At 37.1% G+C, this 22,727-nt stretch overlaps 1 protein-coding gene across 1 annotated transcript in view; it reads right to left on the reverse strand.

Moving 5' to 3' along the window:
• The window catches only part of SLC1A3 (solute carrier family 1 member 3), a 65,613-nt gene extending 47,099 nt beyond the window's left edge, over positions 1 to 18,514 (reverse strand). The window contains exons 1-2 of the mRNA XM_056514283.1: positions 18,411 to 18,514; positions 16,331 to 16,605 (exon numbers count right to left, since the gene is read on the reverse strand). Coding sequence (XP_056370258.1) covers positions 16,331 to 16,511 — 181 coding nt within the window. The 5' untranslated portion in view covers positions 16,512 to 16,605; positions 18,411 to 18,514. The remainder of the gene's footprint in view (positions 1 to 16,330; positions 16,606 to 18,410) is intronic.
• Positions 18,515 to 22,727: the final 4,213 nt, after the last annotated feature.

Below are 22,727 nucleotides of genomic sequence, written 5' to 3' on the forward strand. Positions count from 1 at the left end.
GCAATGCATATACATACTAGCTACCAGTCTTCACAAGTCTTGTCCATGCCTGTTTACTCTGTATCCTACAGATGTGCTTCAGATTGAATGAGATAAGCAGGACAGACCTGTTAGAGAATCCCCTTGTTGTTTAGTCTTCTCACAGTCAAAAAGAAGCAAGAGGTAAGTGTCATTAGACATGCCTACCTTCAGGAATACTGACACTTGCAAAGAAGCAGATAATCAGTGTTGAAAGGCCTTACTGAGTGATTAAGTTGTGGGTTTCAATGCCTGAGGGACAGGAGCAAGGGAATGTCTGGATCCATTTATCTTGCTGGGAACAGACAAATGATCCTTGAGATACAAATGGAAGCCCTAGATGGACTCACCTGTGGAAAACTAAGCTTCCCAGCTAAAACTTTGAAGATTTTGTCCTGAATTTGCCACCAATTGCTTTGTTTGCATATTTATTTAGTTATTTGTTTAGCTGACACAACCAGTTGCAATTTGTCACTATTAAATGTCTTGGTGCCTATCTGATGTAGGATTTCTATACCCAGCCAAGTAACACATGGCTTTTTCTGGAGCACATTAACCATACAGATGGTGAAACTCAACTATTTCTCCTTTCCATTCTTGACTCCATGTTCTTCCCCACTGCCTAGTACTGGCACTTGGGTTAACTGTGTGCAGAAAGCTGGATCAGAGCATTGATCCTGCTGCAAACCACAGTGGGTTTGCAGCAAAATAATTTGTTTTACTGGGTTAATTTTCAGCCAGGTCAATTCCCTGATGGAATCATTTTGTATGGCTGCACAGGTGTTGGTTCCTTCACTGATAGATAGGTGCCTTAGAGAAGAGTGGGATTGCTCTTTGTGAAAGGTAGGCAGACTCAGGTTTCATAAAATGTTTTATGAAACTGCTCCTCAGTGATGTTAGGCAGCAGAGCATTCCAGCTCCATTCTAGATCGTTTTAGAACTTGAGTACATCCAGAAAATTCTGTAACATTGAACAATTTTGGCAACTGCTAGTTTCAATTCTTGGTCACTTTGTGGTTTTGCTTTTATTTAAAGACAGATTTTTGATTGGCACTTCATAGAGCAGATAATATCTTCATGCCAAATATTGCTAGCTAAAATATCTGTCATGCCTCATACACCAGATTATGGACATCTGCTGGTGAAAGGAAACATCTGTAACTCTCAATTTAGTGACTTCTGTTTGATCATGATTTAGGGACTTCAGCAGGTTGGTTAAGCTAGAGGAGTCCAGAAATGTCTTGTGTAGAACAGAAAATAGAATGGTGTTCTGGAGAATAGTGCTACAGGATGGAAAGAAAAGTAATTAGAGTGCAAATGACACCAAGTGTGGAGTTCTTGTTATGGAAGAGAGTGGTAGGGCTGAAGGCATTTGGTTTAGTCTCATTCATGTTCTATAGTCTCAGGTAACTAAAGTGCATTTTGCATAAACTGCCTTCTTTTTGGATAAAATTACATTATAAAATGCATAGAAGAAGGGCCCCTCAGTTATTCTTGTTTAAAAGACCTGCCTAAGAGTTCCCTTCTTTTCAACAAAGTTTTAAATTCTGCTGCTATGTTACTCATTACTTTGTTTTTATATGAGAAACACATTTCTCAGATATAAAGAATCCATCTGGACCTTTTGTTTCTGCACTTAATGAGCACTACATTTTGACAACTGGGTAACAAGCAAATAGAGCTAGACTGGTTTCTTGCTTAGGCCACAGTTCTGCAATTAGTTCCACATGAATTAATCCCTGCACTAGTACAAAGCCTCACTGAGGCTGGTAAGGGTTTCTGAGGCTGCTATAAGAACTAGTCCTCATGCTATGCTTTAAGGGCTTGATTATGTGTTCCACTACCATCCAAGCAGTACAAAGTGACCTAAGATGCTTTTTTGAATGAATATTATTGGTAGTGAGAAGTAGTGAGAGTGAGTTTCTGAAGTTCCATGTAAACCTGTTGAGCCAAAAATTATCTTTTTTTTTTTTTTTTTTTTTTTTTTTTTTTTTTTTGTCCTAACGTGCTGTGTGAATAATTACAGGGTTTCCCAGCACTGCAGTTTACAGAAGGAATTTCTGCAATGTGAAAAAAAATGTGCCCTGGTAGTCTATTATGTTGAAATGGGTCAACACACAACAGCTACTAATTCTTCAGCTTTAATCTTAGCACTGCTATTGATCTGTATGCAGTCATGCCCAAGACATGAGAACCTGCCTCTGAACTCAGTTTTGCTGCTTGAAATATAGATATACTAGTAGTTGTTTCACAGATACTACTGAAAATTGATTAAGTTCACACAGAACAAGAAGAAATTTAGACAAATTGTAGGGTTTGATAATGAATGCAGGATGGTATGATTTTACCAGTCCCTCTTGACTTTAGAATAAATTAAGATTGAACTTTATTTTCTGCTCTGAGTAAGAATAAATAGATAGTGGGTATAATATCCCATTTGACAAAGTTTAATTAACAAAATTCTTGAAACAGAAAGCTTAAATTTGGCAAGGTAACTTTTCTTCTTTGAATTAGCTTCTTAGAGCCAACATTCACAGGCTTGAAACAATGAGACAGCAGCATACAATGATGATGTAAAAATATGCACAATGACAAAGCATCAAAATAAAGTGCTGGACCAAGACCTGGTAGGAGGTACTTAACCTTGGAAGGTGTGAAGTGTTCCAAAAACCATCCACTCCTTTGTGTGTGGCAGGAGTTTTAGTGCTTCCCAAGACTGGAAAGATCACATACTGGAACTGGCCTTTCTCAGTAAAAGTTTCAAGTTTCAGGTTAATTCTGAAAATTGTAATGAGAAAAAGCCTCTTGTGAAACAAGCTCCCACAACCTGTTGTGCAGGTTTCTGTGTACCCTTTGTAACAGAAAAGAGCAACTAATCAACACTATCAGAGCCTGACTTCTCAGATGGTTAATAGTGTACCATTTCTTCACTGCAGGAAAGAGTAGATTTAGCAAGAATTTGGGCTTTTTCTGGTCAAAAAAAGCAGTAGCACCTGTCTAAGTTATCAAGCTGAATTCTATACATGTGTTTGATGTATAACAGAGCCACATTGCTGAATAGTTTATACAGCTCACAATGAAAAAGCAAATCAGCTTAGAGTTATAAAATGATTTTTGAGGTGTTCTTGTCAGTGATATAAAAAAATTTGTTTGTAGATAATCATGATGATAATCAGAACAATCTAACAAGCTAAACCATTTTATTGCATTGATTTTGTACCTATGCAGATGTACAAAATTAAACTCAGTATGTATGAATACAGTGAAAAGGGATTTAAAACTTGCAAGGAGCAGAAGGTGAAAATAATTCTGGCAGCTAGGACAATGGGATGGAAATGGAAAAATGGTAGTTATGATTTGGAATTATTTATTCCAAAAATAGGAACATATTGATGAATGGCCTAAGGTCTTCACTACTAGGTGTTGGGCACCAGAGATGAAACAATAAAGCCTTCATGTCAGATATTAAAAAATATACTTGTATGGCTAAAAAAGCCATAGAACCTTCTATAGTGTCTTAAGTGGATTAAAATCAAAGTGTGACGAAGTAAGCAATAAAAACAGGGTCTAAAGTAGCAAGACAAAAATACTTTTGTAATACAAATTTTTTTGGAGCAGATATGTTATGGAGATGGCTTGTTTTTAAAAAATAAAAATAAAAAAACCATACAATTTCCTTAATTGTATTTGAAAACGACCTTCAAAATGCTCATTGTAGAAAATGAAGTTCTTAATTATGTCCCAAAGATACTCTGGTCTCACAATAGTGGAGGGCTGTTTCACACGACTCTTTGTGTTGCACATGAAATGGGTGGCACACCTACACATGAGTTTAAAACACGTCAATTAAAAAAATCCTAAACCATAACTCTTAGAAAATGTGGGCTTTATGCACATCTAAACATTCATGCAAGAATTCTAGGGAAGCTTCCATCTATCCTTCTGGCCCACTTAGAAGAATTATATATAAATTTAATAAAAAGTGAAGATTGCTTTATTCATTACTTCAAATAATTAATTATTTTAAGTCTAAGTTATGGAAATGAATTCTTATGAGCTCTGGTCTCTATCTTATTTCAGAATCCCACAGGAATTAAGATCATGCAATTATTTCAAGCTTACATTTGTTTACAATGCCCCGGTTCTCTGCCACATTTTCTAGCAAGAAGTGCAGAATTCTGACAGTTGTACTTCTCAATTGACCTAACACCATTTAAATATATTTCAAGAGGAAATCACTATGTGTTATATCAATGATGCAAGAGCTGCTTTGTCTTTATCAGTGCTTGCCAGTTCAATCAGAACACACTGCTGAGAGCTATATACACTTCTGCTTTTTGCTGTAAATCTCAGAACACTCTTAAATGAGGTCCATCAATATACTTTCCTTTAATATATGAGGAACAGAATTATTTTTTCTTTTCAGGCAGGAAATAGAAAACTTCAAAAATAACTGGAAAAAACCCCAAAACCTTACACTGAGTAGAATGCTAACAGCTGTTAATAGTTCAGTTCCAGAAAACCTTGTAACCGGAAGCAAATAACATTTTGTTCTATAACAGCAATTGGGCAAGAGCCATGAAGGGAATCAGGCTTCTCCCAGTTTAATGGGACATTGTATATTTTTGTTAGCTGCACATTTCATTCCTACATTCCTGCAGAGCTCTGGAATGACTGCTTTTGTTCTTTGGGTCATTTGTTATTGCTTAATTTGCCATTTTGTTCTGACACCTTTTCTTCTAAGAGCCAGTTTCAGATAAGTCCACAACTGTATTTACTTGAGACAAACAGGTAAATTACTTCTCCATGATAAGAAATACTTCAAGCTGCCGGCAAAATCCCTTTCTTAATTTCTTTCCTTGCTTGCCATCAGAGTGACACAATTTGCTCAGCACAACTTTGATTTTCATGACTTTTGTTCCATAATTTCATATTGAATCTTCACCCCCTGGTACAGCTGGTGTATCACCCCCCCTGCCCTTCCTTGCTTTCTGGTTTTCCTTATGTAGGTAGGAAGATACATTCCCTTTTAAACCATTTTATTGAACATAAATGCCAGGTTATAACTGCATGATGACACTGCAGCAGAGAGATTTGGGACGTGCTCCAAGTTGCCCTGTTAGAATCTATATTAAAGTGGAATGTATGTTGACTTGGACACAAGCAGCTACCCCTCCTTTGTCTGAGACATACTGTGAGTGGAGTCATGGGAGAAATAATGTGGAAGAGCTACATATCCTAGACATGACTGGGATCCAGAAAAGATCTGGGATCTGCAAAAAGGGAAATGTCCAGAGAAAAGCAAGTGCATAGCAAACTAAGAGTGATGTTGATGTCAGAGAGCTGTCCACTGCATCAAAAGAGAGGTCAGTGTGCTACCTTTGCTCAGGACCACAGGAGTGTCCTGGTGCTCTCAGCTGTGCTGGGGAGACACAGAGACACAGTCCTACAGCCACAGTGCCTCAGGAGCAGCTGCCCCTGAGCCTGAGCCTGAAGGTTTGCTTTATTCTGTAGGAGAGATTATTTTCCCCAAAAACCCCTCACCAGTGTTCAGTTACAATTTGCAAAGATGCAGAGATGTTTTACAGTAAACATGTATTGTTGACCTTTAGAGTTAGATTGGCAGAGCACTTAATTCCCAGCTCAGATTTAGTCAAACACTGCCTGACACATCCTGCCCAGCTCTGGAGGAGCCTGAATTCCTGAAACCCTTTATGGCTACAGCTATAAAGCACTTGCATTCTCCCTTTAGTTGCACACATGGCATCTCCTCTTGGATTTCGTGGGCAGAAAACATGCAGGTGCAAAGGGGAGTTTGAAGATGTAGGAGCTGATGTAACAAAGCAATGAGCAAAAGCACCATTTGACCAGATGCTGCCTAAACTGGACACCAAATTTGAGTGTATAAAAGCTTCTGAGTGCTGTTAAAAAGACTTTTTAGAAACCATTGAAATTTGTCCTTTGCTATTTATTTGCTGTAGTGTTAGACTCATACACTTTTTCCCTTTTGTCTCTTGTTGTTTGGCTCATTTGCCTGTCTTCCCCAATTAGGAGGCAATTTTGTTCCTTTGAGAACTTGCCCAAAAAATTGTTCTCTTTTTATCCAACTTCAACTTCTCTGCTTGCCTTTAAATATTTTTTAATTTTTTTTGCTTGTTTTCCTTGATCTGTTTCTGTATTTATCTTTTGTTTGTAATCTTTGATTTCTCACTTTTTTTTAAAAAAATTTTTAAAATATTATTTTCAAGACATACAATTGCAGGGCATTAGTGGAGGGTTTGGAACTAAGAGTTTTCACTGCTGGCACTGAAGCAGACTGTTCTTAATGGAATAGGGACATTATTCATTATTTCATCCTCAGACAAGAGTCTTCATTGAAAGACAAACTATGCCTAGTTTATGTACTCTTGTTAGTCTCTGAGCTATGTTTTAAAAATTACTTTTGATCCAAAAAACAGCAAATAATTCCACTAACATGCAGGAATAATATCTTATTTACACATACAAAAGCTCAGACATTCACAATATGTATCAGATTATATTTTATATAGTATCACTTAGAATTAAGGTACTACTCAGTGCTTCACAAAATTAATGTAATAACTGTTCCTTTCATGCCTGGCTTTGCTGCTTCACGTTCATGACTAAAGTTGATGTCTTTATTTCAATAAAATATAGATCAAAACAGAAAGCTGCTCTCTCAAAGTTTACAGGGTACCTTTCCTGCTTCACATTTCTTTCTTTCCTCTTTTTCTTTGGCTGGAAGCTGACATACTCCTTACCAGCACTGAATTCTAGTCCTCCCTACTGTGGTTTCAGCTGCCCATTATTTTGTCTTTTTGACAGGATTGTTGCACAAAGGAATTGCAGACAGTGAGACTGAGATCACTCAGGTCCAAGAACTCTGTGCAAACATGTACAGAAAACAGAGCTCAACTCTGGGGAAATTTTTGTGTAGTTTGACAGAGATCTTGAAGTTGGATATGGACAGTTGCTTTTATTTTTTAAATTCCAGCTTAGACACACTATAAAGAGTTCATTTTAGGCTGGACTGTCTTCATATGAAGTTTAACACCATCATCAGTAGGACATTCAAATTATGCACACAGATCTTTATGGAGTTAGTCCAACTTTCAATTCCTGCAAAACCACCTGCTAATTTAGCTTAGGGTTGATAGTCTAAATCTGTAAATGACTTGTTTGACACTGAGGTTTAAATATTTTGTTGAATCAAGATATGCCCAGGCCAGAACTACTTGGATCATAGAACATACCCCATGGCAGACGTGCTTAATGGATTTCTTTTTTGTCCAGTATTTTGCTGAGACATGCAAACAACCTGGATAGACTCAGAGAGAGCATTTCCTCTTCTAGAATACAAAATTTTCACCAGATCAGGGGTAAGCCTTACTACAACACATTTTTTTTTAATGTTTGATTTGTTTGGTGAATTATTTCCATAAGAAAAATCAGTCTCATGGCTGAAATTCATGGAATTATATTACCATTTTCTTAAAAAGATAGCTAGGATGCTTTCAGTCCCTAGCTGTTTGATTATGAGCCCCTTCATCCCTAAAATCCTCAGTATGAGTGTGAAGCTATTGGCAAATAGAACCTCCCATCTATTTATTTTACTTGCCAACAGCCTCTTCCAATATATGGATTTCCAGAAGTCTTTCATTTCAGTTGATTAAAAAAAGGTATCCTGCTTTACTTCTTGTGAGTTAACTCATCTGAAAAATACATTGTAGCACAGATAATTAATTTTGACATAGCCTCCCTACAGGCAGTGACACCTCTCCTCTCAGTGTTAGGTGTTATTCCCAATGGCAGAATTTTCCTGTCTGAAAGCTCACCAAAATGGCACAGGGAAACTTGCACCTGGAATAATACTTAATTACACAGTAAGTGACCTTTCAAGTCCCTCCAGACCATTAAAAAAAAAAAAAAAAAAAAAAAAAAAGCTTAATTCTGGAAATCTATAAAGTTAATGGGCACTGCTCCATTTGCTTTGGAAGACTCCTCAGTTCTCAACCTTCTGCTTGTGTTTTTCTCTGAACTGCCATGACCTAAACACCTATTTGCCTAATTCCAGGCTAAGTCCTGAGGAACTAGCAACTGAACACAGCTGTCACACAGCATGCACAGAATCATCTGGGCTTGGGATTCCCTGTATCCCTGTTCTTGCCAAAGGATCACTTTGCAGCCTGGGGCTCCCTGTTATAGGTGAGCATTTTAGTCATTAGGTTAAATACAATGCTGGCTTTTGGTCTCTTGGAGTATGTATTTGTCCTTAGACATTTGTCCTTACATTTCCCTCTGCCTAATAACATGGCTTTGAAAGGAATGGTGGAATTGCCTCCTCCTGTAACTTGCCTTTTGAGAGGAAAGGATAACCTAGCTCCTCAACAGCTGCTGACACCATTCCCAAGCTGAGGACTCTTGGGTTTCTGCATCTCCACTGGATGAAAATGTCTGGCATGGTCCTGACTCAGAAAGGAGTGGGAGTAGGAATGCAAACCTGATTGGTTTTTTGTTATTTGTTTGTTTGTTTGGCTGCCTGTGCTCCTGCTGGAAGGTGTTAGGTGGTTACATCTTTGGTCATGCAGTTACCCCATTGAGTCTCCCTGCTCCAGCTCATGCACTAAAAAGACACACAGCTCTGAGATTTAGATTCCATGGGCAGCTTCCTTTGCTTGCATCATTCCCTCATTATTGGTCCTGTAGAATTGCCCAAAGGCAATTTTACTCTTTTTCTTTGATTTAGCCCTTGTGCATGGCAAAACCAAAGCATTTACTAGAACCAGTTTGAGGGGCCAGATTATGTTGCAGTGTAAATAATGCTTAAAAATTAAGCCCCATCTTTTATAGACTTTGTTTTGAATAAATCAATTTTCAATTATACCAAGTCACAGTAAAAGGTGTAAAACAAGCACACACTTTATAACTCTCAAGCTCATTTCTGTTTATTATCTTCTATCCATGACAGTAGAATATATATACTCATGCTAAATTTCAAGCAAGATATTGCATTTTTTAAATGTTGAGATTTCAAAAGGTGAATATAACTCATGCTAAGAGGAAGGACATAGGAGAATAACCAGGGAATATGAGGAGCAGTATCATTTTGTTACTGTCCTGATTCTCCTGTGACTCTTCTTGCATTCTTTGCCTCTTTTCTAGAATTTAATTATTTTCCTTTTCACTGTTGTACCGCTTATCAAACCTATTATTTCACAAAATAAGTTTCTCTTGAATGGATTTTAAAGGATTACATACCCTGTGGTTTCATTGTGTTGATTGAAAGTGCCAACACTGGCTATACAACTTCAAGTCTGATGGGTTGACATAAATGTAATCATCCAGCTTTTACTAAAATTCTTCTGAAATAACTACCATCTATTCTTTGACTATTTTCCATAGTTTCTTCCCTAATCCATATATATATATATATTTTTTTTTTTTTTTTTTTTTGTAACCATGAATAATTTATGACTTCTTTGTGAGGAGCCTAGTTGCTCTCTAACATCCATTGTAGACACCATAGAATACTCTGAGAAAAACAGAGATGGATAAATTGGTACTGGAGTCAGAAATTTCTTATTGCTCCTTTCTGAGTACTTTTTTATCATCACTTGCATTGCCTTATTGCTCCAAAACTCCAGTTAAACTGAATTGTAATACTCTGTGAAAAAAATATATTTTGATATATGCTAGATCTCATTGAAAAAAAAGAACCACTGAGGCTAGAAAAGACCTCTGAGTTCACCAAGTTCAACTCTTGACCCAGCACTGCCAAGTCCACCACTAAACCACATCCCAAAGTGCCACATCTATACAACTTTTAAATATCTCCAGGGATGGTGGCTCCCATGCCTCCCAGGGCAGACTGTTTCAGTGTTTGACAACCTCAATGAAGGAATTTTTCCTAATATCCAAACTAAGCCTCCTCTGACACATCTTCAGACCTTTTCCTCTTGTCCTGTTATCTGTAAGAGGCTGATCCCCAGCTGGCTATACTCTCCTGTCAGGGAGCTGTAGAGAGTGACAGGTCCCCTCTGAGCCTCCTTTTCTGCAGGATGAACACCCCCAGCTCCCTCAGCTGCTCCTCACAGGACCTGTGCTCCAGACCCTGCCCCAGCTCCATGGTCTGTCTCTGGACTCACTCCAGCCCCTCAATGTCTGCCTTGTAAGTTTACTTAACATTAGATTACTGGGTTGTGATTGAAAATGAAATTAAATACAAAATCCTGAGGAAATGCACAGCAAACAGAAGGAATTGTGAGGATTGTCAGAGGATAAAGACAACTAATGTGACTACATGGATTATTTTCTGAAGGTAGTGATTACAAAACACCTGATTTTCCTTCAACAAGGCATGAAAAATAAAAAAAAAAATTAGAATGTGTCAGCTACTGATCTAGAAGTCTATGCTACAGTACAGTACAAATTATCCCAATGCCTGCATTTATATCATGCTTTTTTTTAGCAGCCTTTTCAACATCTAGAGTGTCTAGCAACTTTGTTTATTTTTCTCTAATATTGGATTTATTTGTATAACTTTTTAAATGCACTTAAAGTTGAGCAGTTTATAAAAACATTTTTTCTATGATATCATACAATCTCTTGAAACTTTCAGATGCCTGTCTATTTCAAGAAATTTTGTCATAATTTTAAGCTAAATGAATGAAATTTTCAGGACTCCTTGAACAGCTGAACATACCATCTTCAGCCACACCTTCATTGGGGCCAACTCAAAAGCATTTCATCTCCAATGACATCTTGTTCTAGCTTTACAAGTGCTAGTAAGGATCTAACAATGTCAAATATTTACTCAGCATACAAATATCTGGCATCTTGCTCATGGTTTTGTGCTGCCTTGAGCCACCACAGCAATTATAGTTCCTGTCTACTGAAAAATGGAAAGGATTGGCAAGCCCTTGTTCTGGTTATTTCATGTTGATATCTTTTTTCACTCCCCTTTCAGGATCAATATGAAAGTTTTCTTGTGAATCCTTGGATATCCACTGTTTCAGTTGTAAAATATCTTTGGATAGCATGATGACCATTCTCCAATGGCATTCAGAGAATTTTTTTGTAAAATCTCTGAGAAACTACATCCTACATGTCCCACAGAGTGATTGCCATGCACTTTGCCTAGGATAGCCTTGAATTTTGATTTGTAAGAAGCAGAATTATATAAACACATTTGTTCTTAACTTCTAGATAGAATTTTGGGGATCTCAGCAGCCTTTTTTCAATCTATATGAAGAGTGGAGTGGACTTCTCTGGACTGTTTTATGACCATTCAGACTTACTGCTTTTGAGCACCACTTTGCAAGTCCACTAATTTGACAATTTAGAGTGTTAGGATAGAAATAAGTTGATTTTTGGCAGATTTTGCATATTTATCGTGCATTTATGCACAGCTGCTCTCTCCAGAACGTTTTATTGTTATTCAGAAGGTACCCAAGTTTATTGTTGCTACTCTGTGCCATGTATGGCAGTTCAACAATCGTTGTTTCATTTCTGTAACACCAGAAAGAATGGCAAGAAATGTGGAATGTGATAATATATTAACTTTATTTTATTTTGCAAGTGACTGTCAAGCTAGAGTACTGTTCATATTTCACAGTCTGACTTTTACTGCTAGCTTCTTAATGGCAGAGTTAAAGTTCTTTGCATTTCTATACTTTTTCTTCTTTTGGAAAAGAATAGTGTCTTTTGGAGTTTTAAGTGTCACCCTGAGTTTTATGGTACCTGTTTATGCTTTTTTTTCCTCCCATAATTGTAGCTATTTTATACTTAAAAGAATAGTTTTGATTAGCAAATTTTTCAGAATATTAGTTAGGAAGATTTTGCCACTCAGTGAGAAATCAATTGTGTTAGGCAGGTTCTTCAGGAGAGCCTTGAGACAGAGTCAGCCTCTGAGTTCAGCATAAAAATAATTTTTCTTTAACTATAAACTACAGTAAACCATTTTGATATTCTTCCATATATATATATATATATATATTTATTTATTTTTCTCTCTGTGTTCTAACATATTCTTTCACCTAAAACTCAGGTGCCAGAGCTGTTTCTCCATCAGTGATGGAGCTTCACTTTGTCCTTGTGCAAATTTTACCAATGCTGCCTTAGGAATTGTCACACAATATATAGTGAGGTCAAATGCCCTTCTCTGGGTATGTCAGCCTCACTCTTAAGTGGATTCAGAGGTCTCCCAATAGCAGAAAACAGGTTTCTTCAACACACAAGGCTGCTGTTTTTGTGGGCATCATCCTGGGTTTTTTTGCCTGCATATCACAGATTTGTACCTCATAGGCCTTTAAAGTATTGTTCAGACAGGGAGGCTCCCCAAGATCGGAGAATCTGCCCCTTTGCACAACTTTTCACTGTTGAGATATTGTAAAGGTTTTGTGGGGTTTTTTTGCCTTCTGTGTCATGAAGCATCCTCTCAAACCTTTATTTATCTCTTTGCATTTTTTCTTTGGGGACAAAGGGCAAGGCCTTTATCTCACTTTCTGTACTTTTAACTAGGCTTTTTTGGTAAACATCCCAGAAAAGTTTTGGAGTCTGCCCCATGGTGCATGCTGTTGCAGAACAGAGGTTGTATGGATTTATCTGTATTTCACACCTATTGTGAGATTGCTGGCAATTTCAGAAGTCTGGCTTCAATGACACAGCCAGTCCTGCATTCCCTCTTCCCTTTGGGGAAACAGGGAGCCAGAGAACAGGGCTGGATTCATCCCCCTCCCCGTTGAATATCCCAGCAGACAACTGCAACATATACCTCTGGCAAAAAGATTTTAGCTGGCTATTTGGAGTTAATAACTGTGCAAAAACTGCTTTCCACAGTGCTTGCTTCACAACCTGCCTCTGTTCTGTGAGCCCCTCAATTAAAGCAGCTTTTCTCTACAGAGAGCTTCTGAGGATCTCTGCTCAGCAGTACTCTGTGTCTCAGTCTTCCCTTCAGTTCAAGTTCAGAACCCACAGGGGATTCTTTGGTGTTTAGAGTCCTGTCAGAGCCTGGCAATGTCTGTGCCACTTTTCAGAAAATACGATGTGAGAATGAAGGCAGGCTGACACAGGGTGTATCTGAAAGGAAGGAGATTTTGGGGACAGGATGATGATTCTGAGTAGCATGGGAGAGCCTGAGATTTTGCTAGTAATTTGGCTAGCACTTCAAAGTTTGTGAGATTTCTTGCAGACCTTCCATGAGCCACCATGATCCCTACACTACCTTAAAGTGCTCCTGGTCATCATGATATTCTTGACTTACCAGTGGTCAACCTCCCAAATTTGTCTCACATGATTGCTTTCATCTATTGGGTCTTGACATGATTGACTACAGAAAACTAATTAATCATATCTTTATGTGAACAAGGAGAATGAGAAAAATTACATCATAATTAACTTATTGACTATACTTTTCTCCAAGTTTCTTGGAGGGCTTGAGCAAAGTTTTAATTTCGCTAAAAATTTTAACAATGATTATGACAATGTGCTAGACAGACCCTATATATGCAGAAGGTGTAGTCTGAAGGACATTCCATGCATTTTTTTAGGGAATGGAGTATAGTTCTAAGTATCTTTCAACATGAATTAAAGCTTCTTGCATCTTCATCACTACATTTTCAATGAATAATTGGGTTAGCATGGTAACAGGCAGTGAATTTAGTTTAGAATTCAGTTTAGAATCACAGTAACAGCAGAATGCTATATGAATGTCTCTCTTTCTCCTTGTCATGTGAATACCAGAAAAACCTCACTCTATTTGCAAAACATCTGTATACAATTGGGAAAATTGCATATTGTAGTTGCCCACTTCATAGCAAAGTAAAAGTTTCCCACTTCAACACAAGCTCAAGTCCCCACTATAAACTAGGAACTAAGGTAAGCCCCTATGTCCTTTACCAAAATCAAGCCTGCTTAGCAAAGAAATAGGAAATGCTCTATTAAAAAAGACTTTTTCGTTTTTATCCTTTGCTAAAAGAGAAGTGAAAAAATGTCTCTGAAGAAATTCTCTCTCTAAATAAAATCTTTTCCTCAGTATGGTCTCTATGAAAACTTCTGGACTGACAGCAGTAAGAACTGTCACCTGCCTGTTAGATTACAGAGCATTAAGCATTATTTCTTGTAAACTATTCAACCCTGGCCTGAGTATAATTTGGATTCCACCTAGACTCACATCCAAGCATCTCAAAGGGGAGAGCCAGTAGTTCTAATTGGTGGGCTAATTCTGCAACATTGATTACCATCTGCTAGGAAGGGGATCAAGCCCACCATCTAATTTTCCACAGATCACCAAACAACTGAGTGATGATAACAACTTAGTCCTTGCCAAACTAGACAGATGGAGTTCAACCACTGAGTGTTTTCCAAACTCTTTAGCCATCTGTTCCCTACTTCTGAGTATTTCCACAACAGCAAAAAACTCTCAAAACCCCCAAATATTACCTTTCATAATCTATAAACCATGAAATTACTGCCCCGATCATATACAGGTACTGCAAAACTACAACAAAAATAACAAATGTAAGAAAAATTTTGAACTTTTTGTGATAATAACAAGAAGACTTTTTCTTCCAGATTTTACACTAGATACATCTGCAGGTTCATGAGCAGAATTGGAGCAGCCTGCTCATGCTAGGCTACGCATTTTCATCAGTTCTTCAGCTTGTGTTCCAGTGCCTATTGATCCTCTGATGTAGGTGGTAGTGGAGTAGTGGGCAGAGTGTCAGTAATTACCTAACATTAATTGGAACCAGCAATAACAGCAAAAACACTTGTCCAGTCTACATTTCATTTACACATTAGCAAATTTGTGAGAGCCCTACTGGATGTAGATGGCAGAGAAAAAGCTGCAAAAAACCAATTTTCCCATGCTGCATAGAAAAGTAACAATCAAAGAATTATATTCTTTGCATTTGGACAGTGTTTCCAAACTTTGTTGACTTGCTCTGCTTTTTCTGATCCTCGTAGATAAAACACCTATTTTTTTTACACCTGAGATATTAATTTCATATTAATGGGCATTTTACACCAATAAAATTCTTAGTAATTAAAAATGCTTGCTATCAAATACTGTTCATAAGTATCAGAAACTGAAATTTCTGCTCTAGCAAAAATGTACTTTATTTTACCAATAGGCAAATTAATATATATTTCTCCCAGAAAAAGACAACCATACTGGAAATTAATTTGGAATAACAGTGCTGATGTGGTGTCAAGCAATAATAATGGTAAAACCCTAAAATTTCAATTCCTGGAAGAGTTGTAGAAACTCTGCAGACCTCTGCAGAACAGCATTGTGAAGTCCTTTAGGGCCTACATAGGCAAAGGATATAGACCATAGGAGCTTACATATGGTTTTTCATCACCATCATGATCAGATTCACAATTTTATATTTCAGACTAATGAGAAAAGTGAAAGCCATAGAGTAAAGCCATTAAGTTCTTGCTCACCCTGTAAAGAGTGGTTATTTCATGAAATATGGTGCCACTTTGAAAATATCTAGTTAAAGAAAAATTGTCATAAGTGATAATTTAAAGGAAAATTAGTTTTAAAAATTGCATGTTTTTTCTCAGCAGATTCTCTTTCTAATGGTAATTTAAAGTATGTGGCAATATTATGAATTTACATTTTTGGTGCATTCCAAATCTAAAGGCTGTTTGATGTACTGGATTCCTCTCAGTACACTCTTAAAAGGCATTTAATCAGGTGCTATCTTTCAGTCCTTTGAATAAGTAACATTGCCATTGTTGTCCAAATTGCATCCGAAAGATGCATGTGTAAGATTGTGAGTGGCTGAGGGAGAATAAAGATAGGTTTGCATTTATCAAGTAAAACTGAAAAGATAGAGGCTGTATTTATTATATGCCTTTGCTTAGAAATGTCTCTTCATTGATTGAGAGTTCCTGTTCATCATTCAAAGTGTTAAATTTTTTATAGTTTAGGTGAATAAGTAACTTCCTGAGCATTTTGCTTCAACTGGCTTTGGGAGGAAAAGATAAAATTGAAAACGCTCAATTAGTTCAGTCATTGTATCTGATTCTTTGAGAGAAGAATTTGTAAAACAGCTATTCTGTTTGGTTTTTCTCATGAAAATTCTTCTTAGGAATTACTAGAATAATTTAATGGCTCTTCCTTAGACTTCATGCAGCTGTCAAAGCCAAAACTCTCCAAGCCAGAACATTCTTATCAGTGCAGAAGAATTTGGAAACTCATTTGTAATGCAAATCACCCAGTCACATCGTCATTGTCAAATGCACTGGAGAACAGAATATTCCTATTGAACAAATTACTCACCAAGAATCACAGCAACAACGGTGAAGAGCACAAAGGCATTCCTCATTAAATAACTTTTAACATCGTCCTTTGTTATGCTCTGCACTTTTTTTTTTGCCAAAAGTGTACGTTTCCGGACTCCTTGTTGAATTCGTTCCATCCTACTTCCAGGTTTTGGATCTTCTCCGTTACCTTTAGTCATTTATCTTGCTGAAAGTTTTCTTTTATAATTAACTTCTGTGAGTATCCCTTCAGAAAAGTGGAGGACCCTTTTCAGTGGGAGGTATTGGAGAAACCTGCAAGACAAGAAATATCAAACATTGCAGTAAGATTTTAGGGGAGTTATAAGATATATATTTACATAGAAGAAACATACTTCATGTCTCAGTAAAACTTATATTGTTCTTAGTATCTAAGCATTTTTTGATGCAAAACCTGAATGACTTTGAAAGAAGGATTATAAGGGCTGATCAGATAAGTGTGCCATATCTTCAGAGATTAATCTGAGCTGCTGTCATGCTGTAAAACCCAGGAGTAACATTTTTTTTTGTATTTGTTATTGATACATAAAAGTAAAATCAGTACAAATCATAGCAACTTATGGTATTATAATGTTTAAAATTATCTCTCAGGCTTGCTTTTGTACTTTTTATCAGGCAATTATTATTTGAAGAACAATCTAGCTAACCTTCACATTAACCACTGAAGAAAAATATTTTGCTCAAACTGGTAAATTTAAATTGTTCTACATATCAGATGTTTTTAATGTTTGAATGCATTGGCTCAATTCCTTCTTTTCACATGGAAAAAGGCAACAGCAATAGTTTATTTATCCCTCAACCAGTATTTAGAAGATATGCCTTTGACAGCTTTATGTTGATAACATTCATCTTTTAGCTGTATAAACTACTCTAAGCACATCTGTGAAACATCAGAAGTAATATCCCACTTAACTTGTTGCTTCAGACTGTAACACCAGCTCACATTGCAGAGTGATGCTTGGCTTGTCCTGATAGCAATTATGAGCATCTATCACAGAATCACAAACTAACTAAGGTGGAAGGGAAAATCCTGGACCTGTGCAGGACAACCCAAGAACCAACCACATCACATCTGACTTCAAGAAATCACATTCTGAATCGACCTTAAAATGTTTCAATATTAAAAGTTTTTCATTAAGGTATTACTTTTTATTTTAGGTGGTAGAGCTTTGTTTTGATGGCTGGTTAATAAGGGAGACTTCTCAAAAGTATTTTCCAGACTGAGAATCCCATTTTCTGAAGTCTTAGTTAATATTCACTTGCATGCTTTTTAAAAAGAAATTAGTAATGAATAAATGGATAAACTTAAGTGCTTGTGCTGAAATCTGTCTCTGTTTATATGCAGTTCAGTTCAACGCTAACATTTCATTTTTATAGGTTTAGTGCCAAAACACCTTTTTTTTTTTTTTTTTTTTTAGGAAACACGTAAAATGTAAAATGCACAGGATTTCAGCCAGCAAGCTTTAAACAAAGTTGCATGTTGTAACAAGTTTATTCTGGTGGATTTTGATCGCTGCTTTCACCATATGTTTCAAGACCGGCACTTTAGTGCAATGTCCTCCCTGCATTTTAACAGGACGCTATAAAATTTTGCTGCTTTAAGGAGTGGAAACATTCTGAGACCGAGCTAAATACTGTAAATAGTGAGCGTTCTTCCGTTCTTCCGTGGACAAGACTGCTGTGTGGAAGGAGAGTTTGATTTTTTTTTTTTTTTTTTTTTTTCCCACCGACCGATTAGTGGAAAGATTTTGGTGTTAATAATGAAATGAAATGAAATGAAATGAAATGAAATGAAATGAAATGAAATGAAATGAAATGAAATAATTAGGGAAAAAAAAAAAAAAAAAAAAAAAAAAAAAGAGAGAGAGAGAGAGAGATCGTTCACAGTGCCTTTTCTTTCCAGGATGTTTAACGCAGCTAATCTGTCCTGTACAATTTACATCAAGATCAAGAAAGAACGCGGGCGCAGCCAGAGGGACGGCTGCATTAATTGGGATGGGAAGGGCGGACGGGAGGCGATTCCCGGCGCTGGGAGCCGCGGAGGGGCAGGACGGGCTCACCTGCGGGAGCTGCCGAGCTGGGGAGCGCGGAGCGGGGCCGGGCGGGCGGCAGCGCCAAAGCTGACATCTGCATGTGCTCCGGAACACGGCAGCCTGCTATCACTGGGACTTAAGGAAAGGGGAGGAGACTGCCAGCCCGGCAGCGCCGCGGAAAAAAAAAAAAAAAAAAAAAAAAAAAAAAAGGACAAAACCAGCCCGCCCCGAGCCACACATCAGCAGAGAGGGGAAAGCGGGGCTTCTGGAATATTGATTAGTCTTGGCGCACTGAAAGCAGGGTCACTTTCTTTGTCTTTCCTTTTAGACTACTTTCACGCTTTGTCAGTTCAGCTTCGTTAGAAATGCAAAATCAGGATCCGGGAAGAATTGAAGGATCGCACACACACACGGAGCAGGGGAGGCTGGAGCGCTTCTTCATTAGGCATTCCAGCCCGGACGTCCGAAAATCCTAAACATCATTATATAACACTATCCCTGCGCTTTTTAAAACAAATGATAAAATATCTGAGCATGCTCCTTTGTTCTGAAAACGGGCATGGTGTGAAAGCTATCACGTATTTTCTAATTCTTAAAGACTGCTATCCAAGATCTAGTCTTCCCAGGGTGGGGAACCAGACATACCTTTCAGAAGCAACTGGAGCGTTATCAAGGAAAGAGAAAAACATGATCAGTTATAATTCTTTGTGTGTTTCTTGTAGATATTTAAAATACATAGTAAGACTCGCCTCTTGTTTGGCAATTTAAACTCACTGATAGCAAGCCCCATTCAGCCTGTTTCAATAGCAGAGAATGAACGAATGAAAGGAAAGGTATAAAATATCCACTTCTGAGAAATAAATGGCCTTCAGTTCTTCCTGCATTTCAAAGTATGCATTGTTGAGAAGGTATTTGTTTATTGGAGTCAGGGGAATTACCAAAAAAACTTTTCTTTTTAGAAAAACACTTTCATTTGAAGCATTGGTGAAGTCAGGATAAAATATTCCATAATTATATTTCAGTGCATCTTTCACAGCATTTAAAGTGTTTTCTTATAAATTTAAATTTATATAATTTTATTTTATATATATGTAATTCATCTATATATATATTCATCTTTAAAGACTTGTTTATAAATGATGTTGACTTATTTTCCTGAGAAGTCATTTTACATATACAGGAAAAAAACTGATGTATGATACACACAAAGAATAGATAGGTACAAAATAAAATTGAGAGCAGATTTACTTCCACACAGTCTGAGTAATGGTTTTGCTAAAATATTTTCCAATTTAAATGTGATTCAAATAATGATGTATAATGTAAAGAAAAATAATCTAACAATCATTTCATATTTGCTTATTATTAATGTAAGTTTGAGATTGATTTGTGTACCATGAAATCTTGATCTTTGGTGTCTAATGTAAGACAGATCTAAATTAACTTATTAACTTACTTTAAAAATTAAGAAAAACCAGCTTGTATTGCAAAGACAGAAACACATGCTGTATTTTCTTGCACCTGGCAACTTAAATGTCTATCTCATTTTTATTTTTTGTGGTGCAGTTTTTAAATACTTTCACTATGTTTTCTGTAGATGTGGACTGACCTTTTAAGTAACCTTTGCCCTCTAGCAATCTGCTTGTTAGATCTTTCTTTTTGGAGTATGGCTTGCTTTCTGCAAAACCTCCCAGATAGTTCTGCCCTCTGCTCATATGAATAGTAATGATCCACTTGACTTAATGGAACAGGGTCAGGCCCCAAGTGAGGTGATCCAAAAGTATGTCATCATTTAATTCTTTCATTAATACTGGAGCCTATGAGAAATGAGGATAATCCTGTGAGAGAATTAACTATTCAGTGAGACAAAAATGAAAATAAACAATAATCAATCGGATGGCTCAGCTTAACTTAACAGTGATACTTTTATTCTCTCTCACAGAACAACAGATACCATTACACACTTCTTAGAGAAACAGAATATTAAGAGCTTTTATGGCAATATACTAGAAATTTTCTGTCTTTTTTCCTCTCTCCTTCATCTTCTGACATTCATTTACTTATTGATTTTAACTTCCAAGAGTATTATCTTTATATTACAAAACCCCATGTGTTTTAGTTATCCCTCGGTAGTAAAAAAAACAGAGTCAAGTAAGTTCATAGCATGGTGTCACTCTGCAACACATGTAATCAAAATGCACTGGAGTTTTCCTTTATAGATACAAAAGATTTAACAGATTTAGTATGCAGTATTTAATACTAGGACTAGGACAAATTTAAATGTTTTTTTTATCTGTAGTGTTTTCGGCAGTGTTAGTTTCTAGAAAGAGTAATTTAGAAGTTAGACACATTGCAGATTTTAGATTGGCTCAGCCAAGGCAAAGAATATACAAAAACATTGTTAAGTTTTGTAGAGTAACAGAGTGGCAGCCATTGGTGCAAGCACCAAGTTCACATTGATGAAATTACCACTACTGCTTCAGGGTGGTGTTTTTTTTCCATGAAAAGTGGCAAGGAATGACCTGAGCCTGGGTGAGCCTGTCTGTGTTAATGACTAGCCCAGCACTCCAGCTTCAGCCCTCCTTTGATAGTGCTCAGGTGGCTTGCAAAAGCTGTGAGGTGCAAGCACAGGGCAAGGACTGGCTCTGACTTGGACCTGTTCCTCCCAAGCAGGGTGGATTCAGCTGAAATCCTGTGCTATGGCAAACCCCAGTGCTGCTTGGCTGTGCCTGACAAAGTCTGTCAGTAAATGTACTTTGCACAGGATCCAAGGGCCTTTGTAAAATAAGTAAAGGTATTAGAGAGAAAGCTGCTGTTCCAACACAAAGTATTGTTATTTTCAGCTGACTAGAGCTATCAAACAAAAACCCAGGGAAGCCAGCTGTAGCAAATGCAAATAGTGGAAATGAAGCAACAAGTTGTACAATCTTTTAATTTAAATAGCAATAAATGTGGCATGAGACTGCATGGATCCCAGCTGAAATAAACTTTCAGATTAGAAGTTACACAGGTTTCACATTAATAAATCAGCACTATAAATTAATACTGGCTGAATATCTGAAGTGCTGGAGTTTTGTTTAGAAGCTTAGTGAAATACTTTTGATAACATAATGGTAAAACTGGAGTAAAATTCTTGTGAAAGAATATATTTGTTCTTGGTAAATGGCATGACAGTATGGCCCAGACTTCAATTAAGTTGGACAAAATAAAAAAATATATTACTCCCTTTCAAGCTGCAATCCAGCTTAGAACTGTTTATTACCATTACACACTGTTGTATCAGAGAAGAAGCTCAGTCTCTAAGAGGTCGAATTTTATCTACACAAGTTAGCAAATATTTGGCAGAACTAAGCCTTAGGCTCCTGAATATTTCCACAGGGTGATGGCATGGTTTTCTTTCTGAGCCATCCAAGGATGGCTCCTGCTCTTTTGAGCATGCTAAGATGAGTAGGAGAAATTGAGGTTTAGTGTTTATTTCTTTTCAAATATCAAAGGGGAATTTGATTAATACCTCCATTTTGCCCAGCCAAATGTGAAGCAGCCAAATTTGGCCAGCATGTGCACTACAATAATCAAAAAAAAAACATATGCTATGTTTTGTTAGCAATTATGAAGTGCTGCAGGAAAAGATCTGCAGATCCATAGCTAGTTCAGAGTACAAGGTTTGCAGAATCTCCACATTGGAAATGTTACACTGAATTGCTTCTAACCTCATTTGGTGCCCCAAACACCTTCTAGTGTTTAATCGGTATGACCTGGTTTTGTTTCTCCTAAGGGAATCAAGTTCAGACCTTCTAAGACCACTCCATAAAATGAATCCAGCATGTCTTGGTCACTTCTAGAGGAAAGTTCCTCTACTGGTTATGCTGAATTTAGTTTGTCTTTGATACGTTGTAAACCATTGGTCAAGTTCTCTTATTAAAAAAAAACCCTCAAAATCAGTGTCAAATGTTCTGTTAATGCTAAGAATTGAATTATTTTAGAAAATGCTACCATTCTTTTGAAAAGCATTTCAAAAATAAAAAGTAAAGTTTTTTGCCTAAGATTAGGATGAACAACCTGCAATACAGGCAAATCTAATAATCAGGACTTTGATTTTTCAGTGATCTGTGTTTCAATTTAGTGTCCCATTACAGTCTTAACATCGCTCCCCCAAGTAGCCAACAAATCCTCTAGGTCATTTTTATTCCTGTACTTCGAGGTCTTGTGCCACGAGAATAAATACGATTTTAGTCTTTTGAGCTCTGTCAGTAGTCAGTCGGAAGTTGCACACAGAAAAGGCAGCATTCCTTTTCTGCTCTGTGAAAACTCCCAGCAGAGAAACACGAACCTTTAGTATCTCCA

Source organism: Oenanthe melanoleuca, chromosome Z (genome assembly GCF_029582105.1).
Source record: "Oenanthe melanoleuca isolate GR-GAL-2019-014 chromosome Z, OMel1.0, whole genome shotgun sequence".
NCBI classification, from domain to species: Eukaryota; Metazoa; Chordata; class Aves; order Passeriformes; family Muscicapidae; genus Oenanthe; species Oenanthe melanoleuca.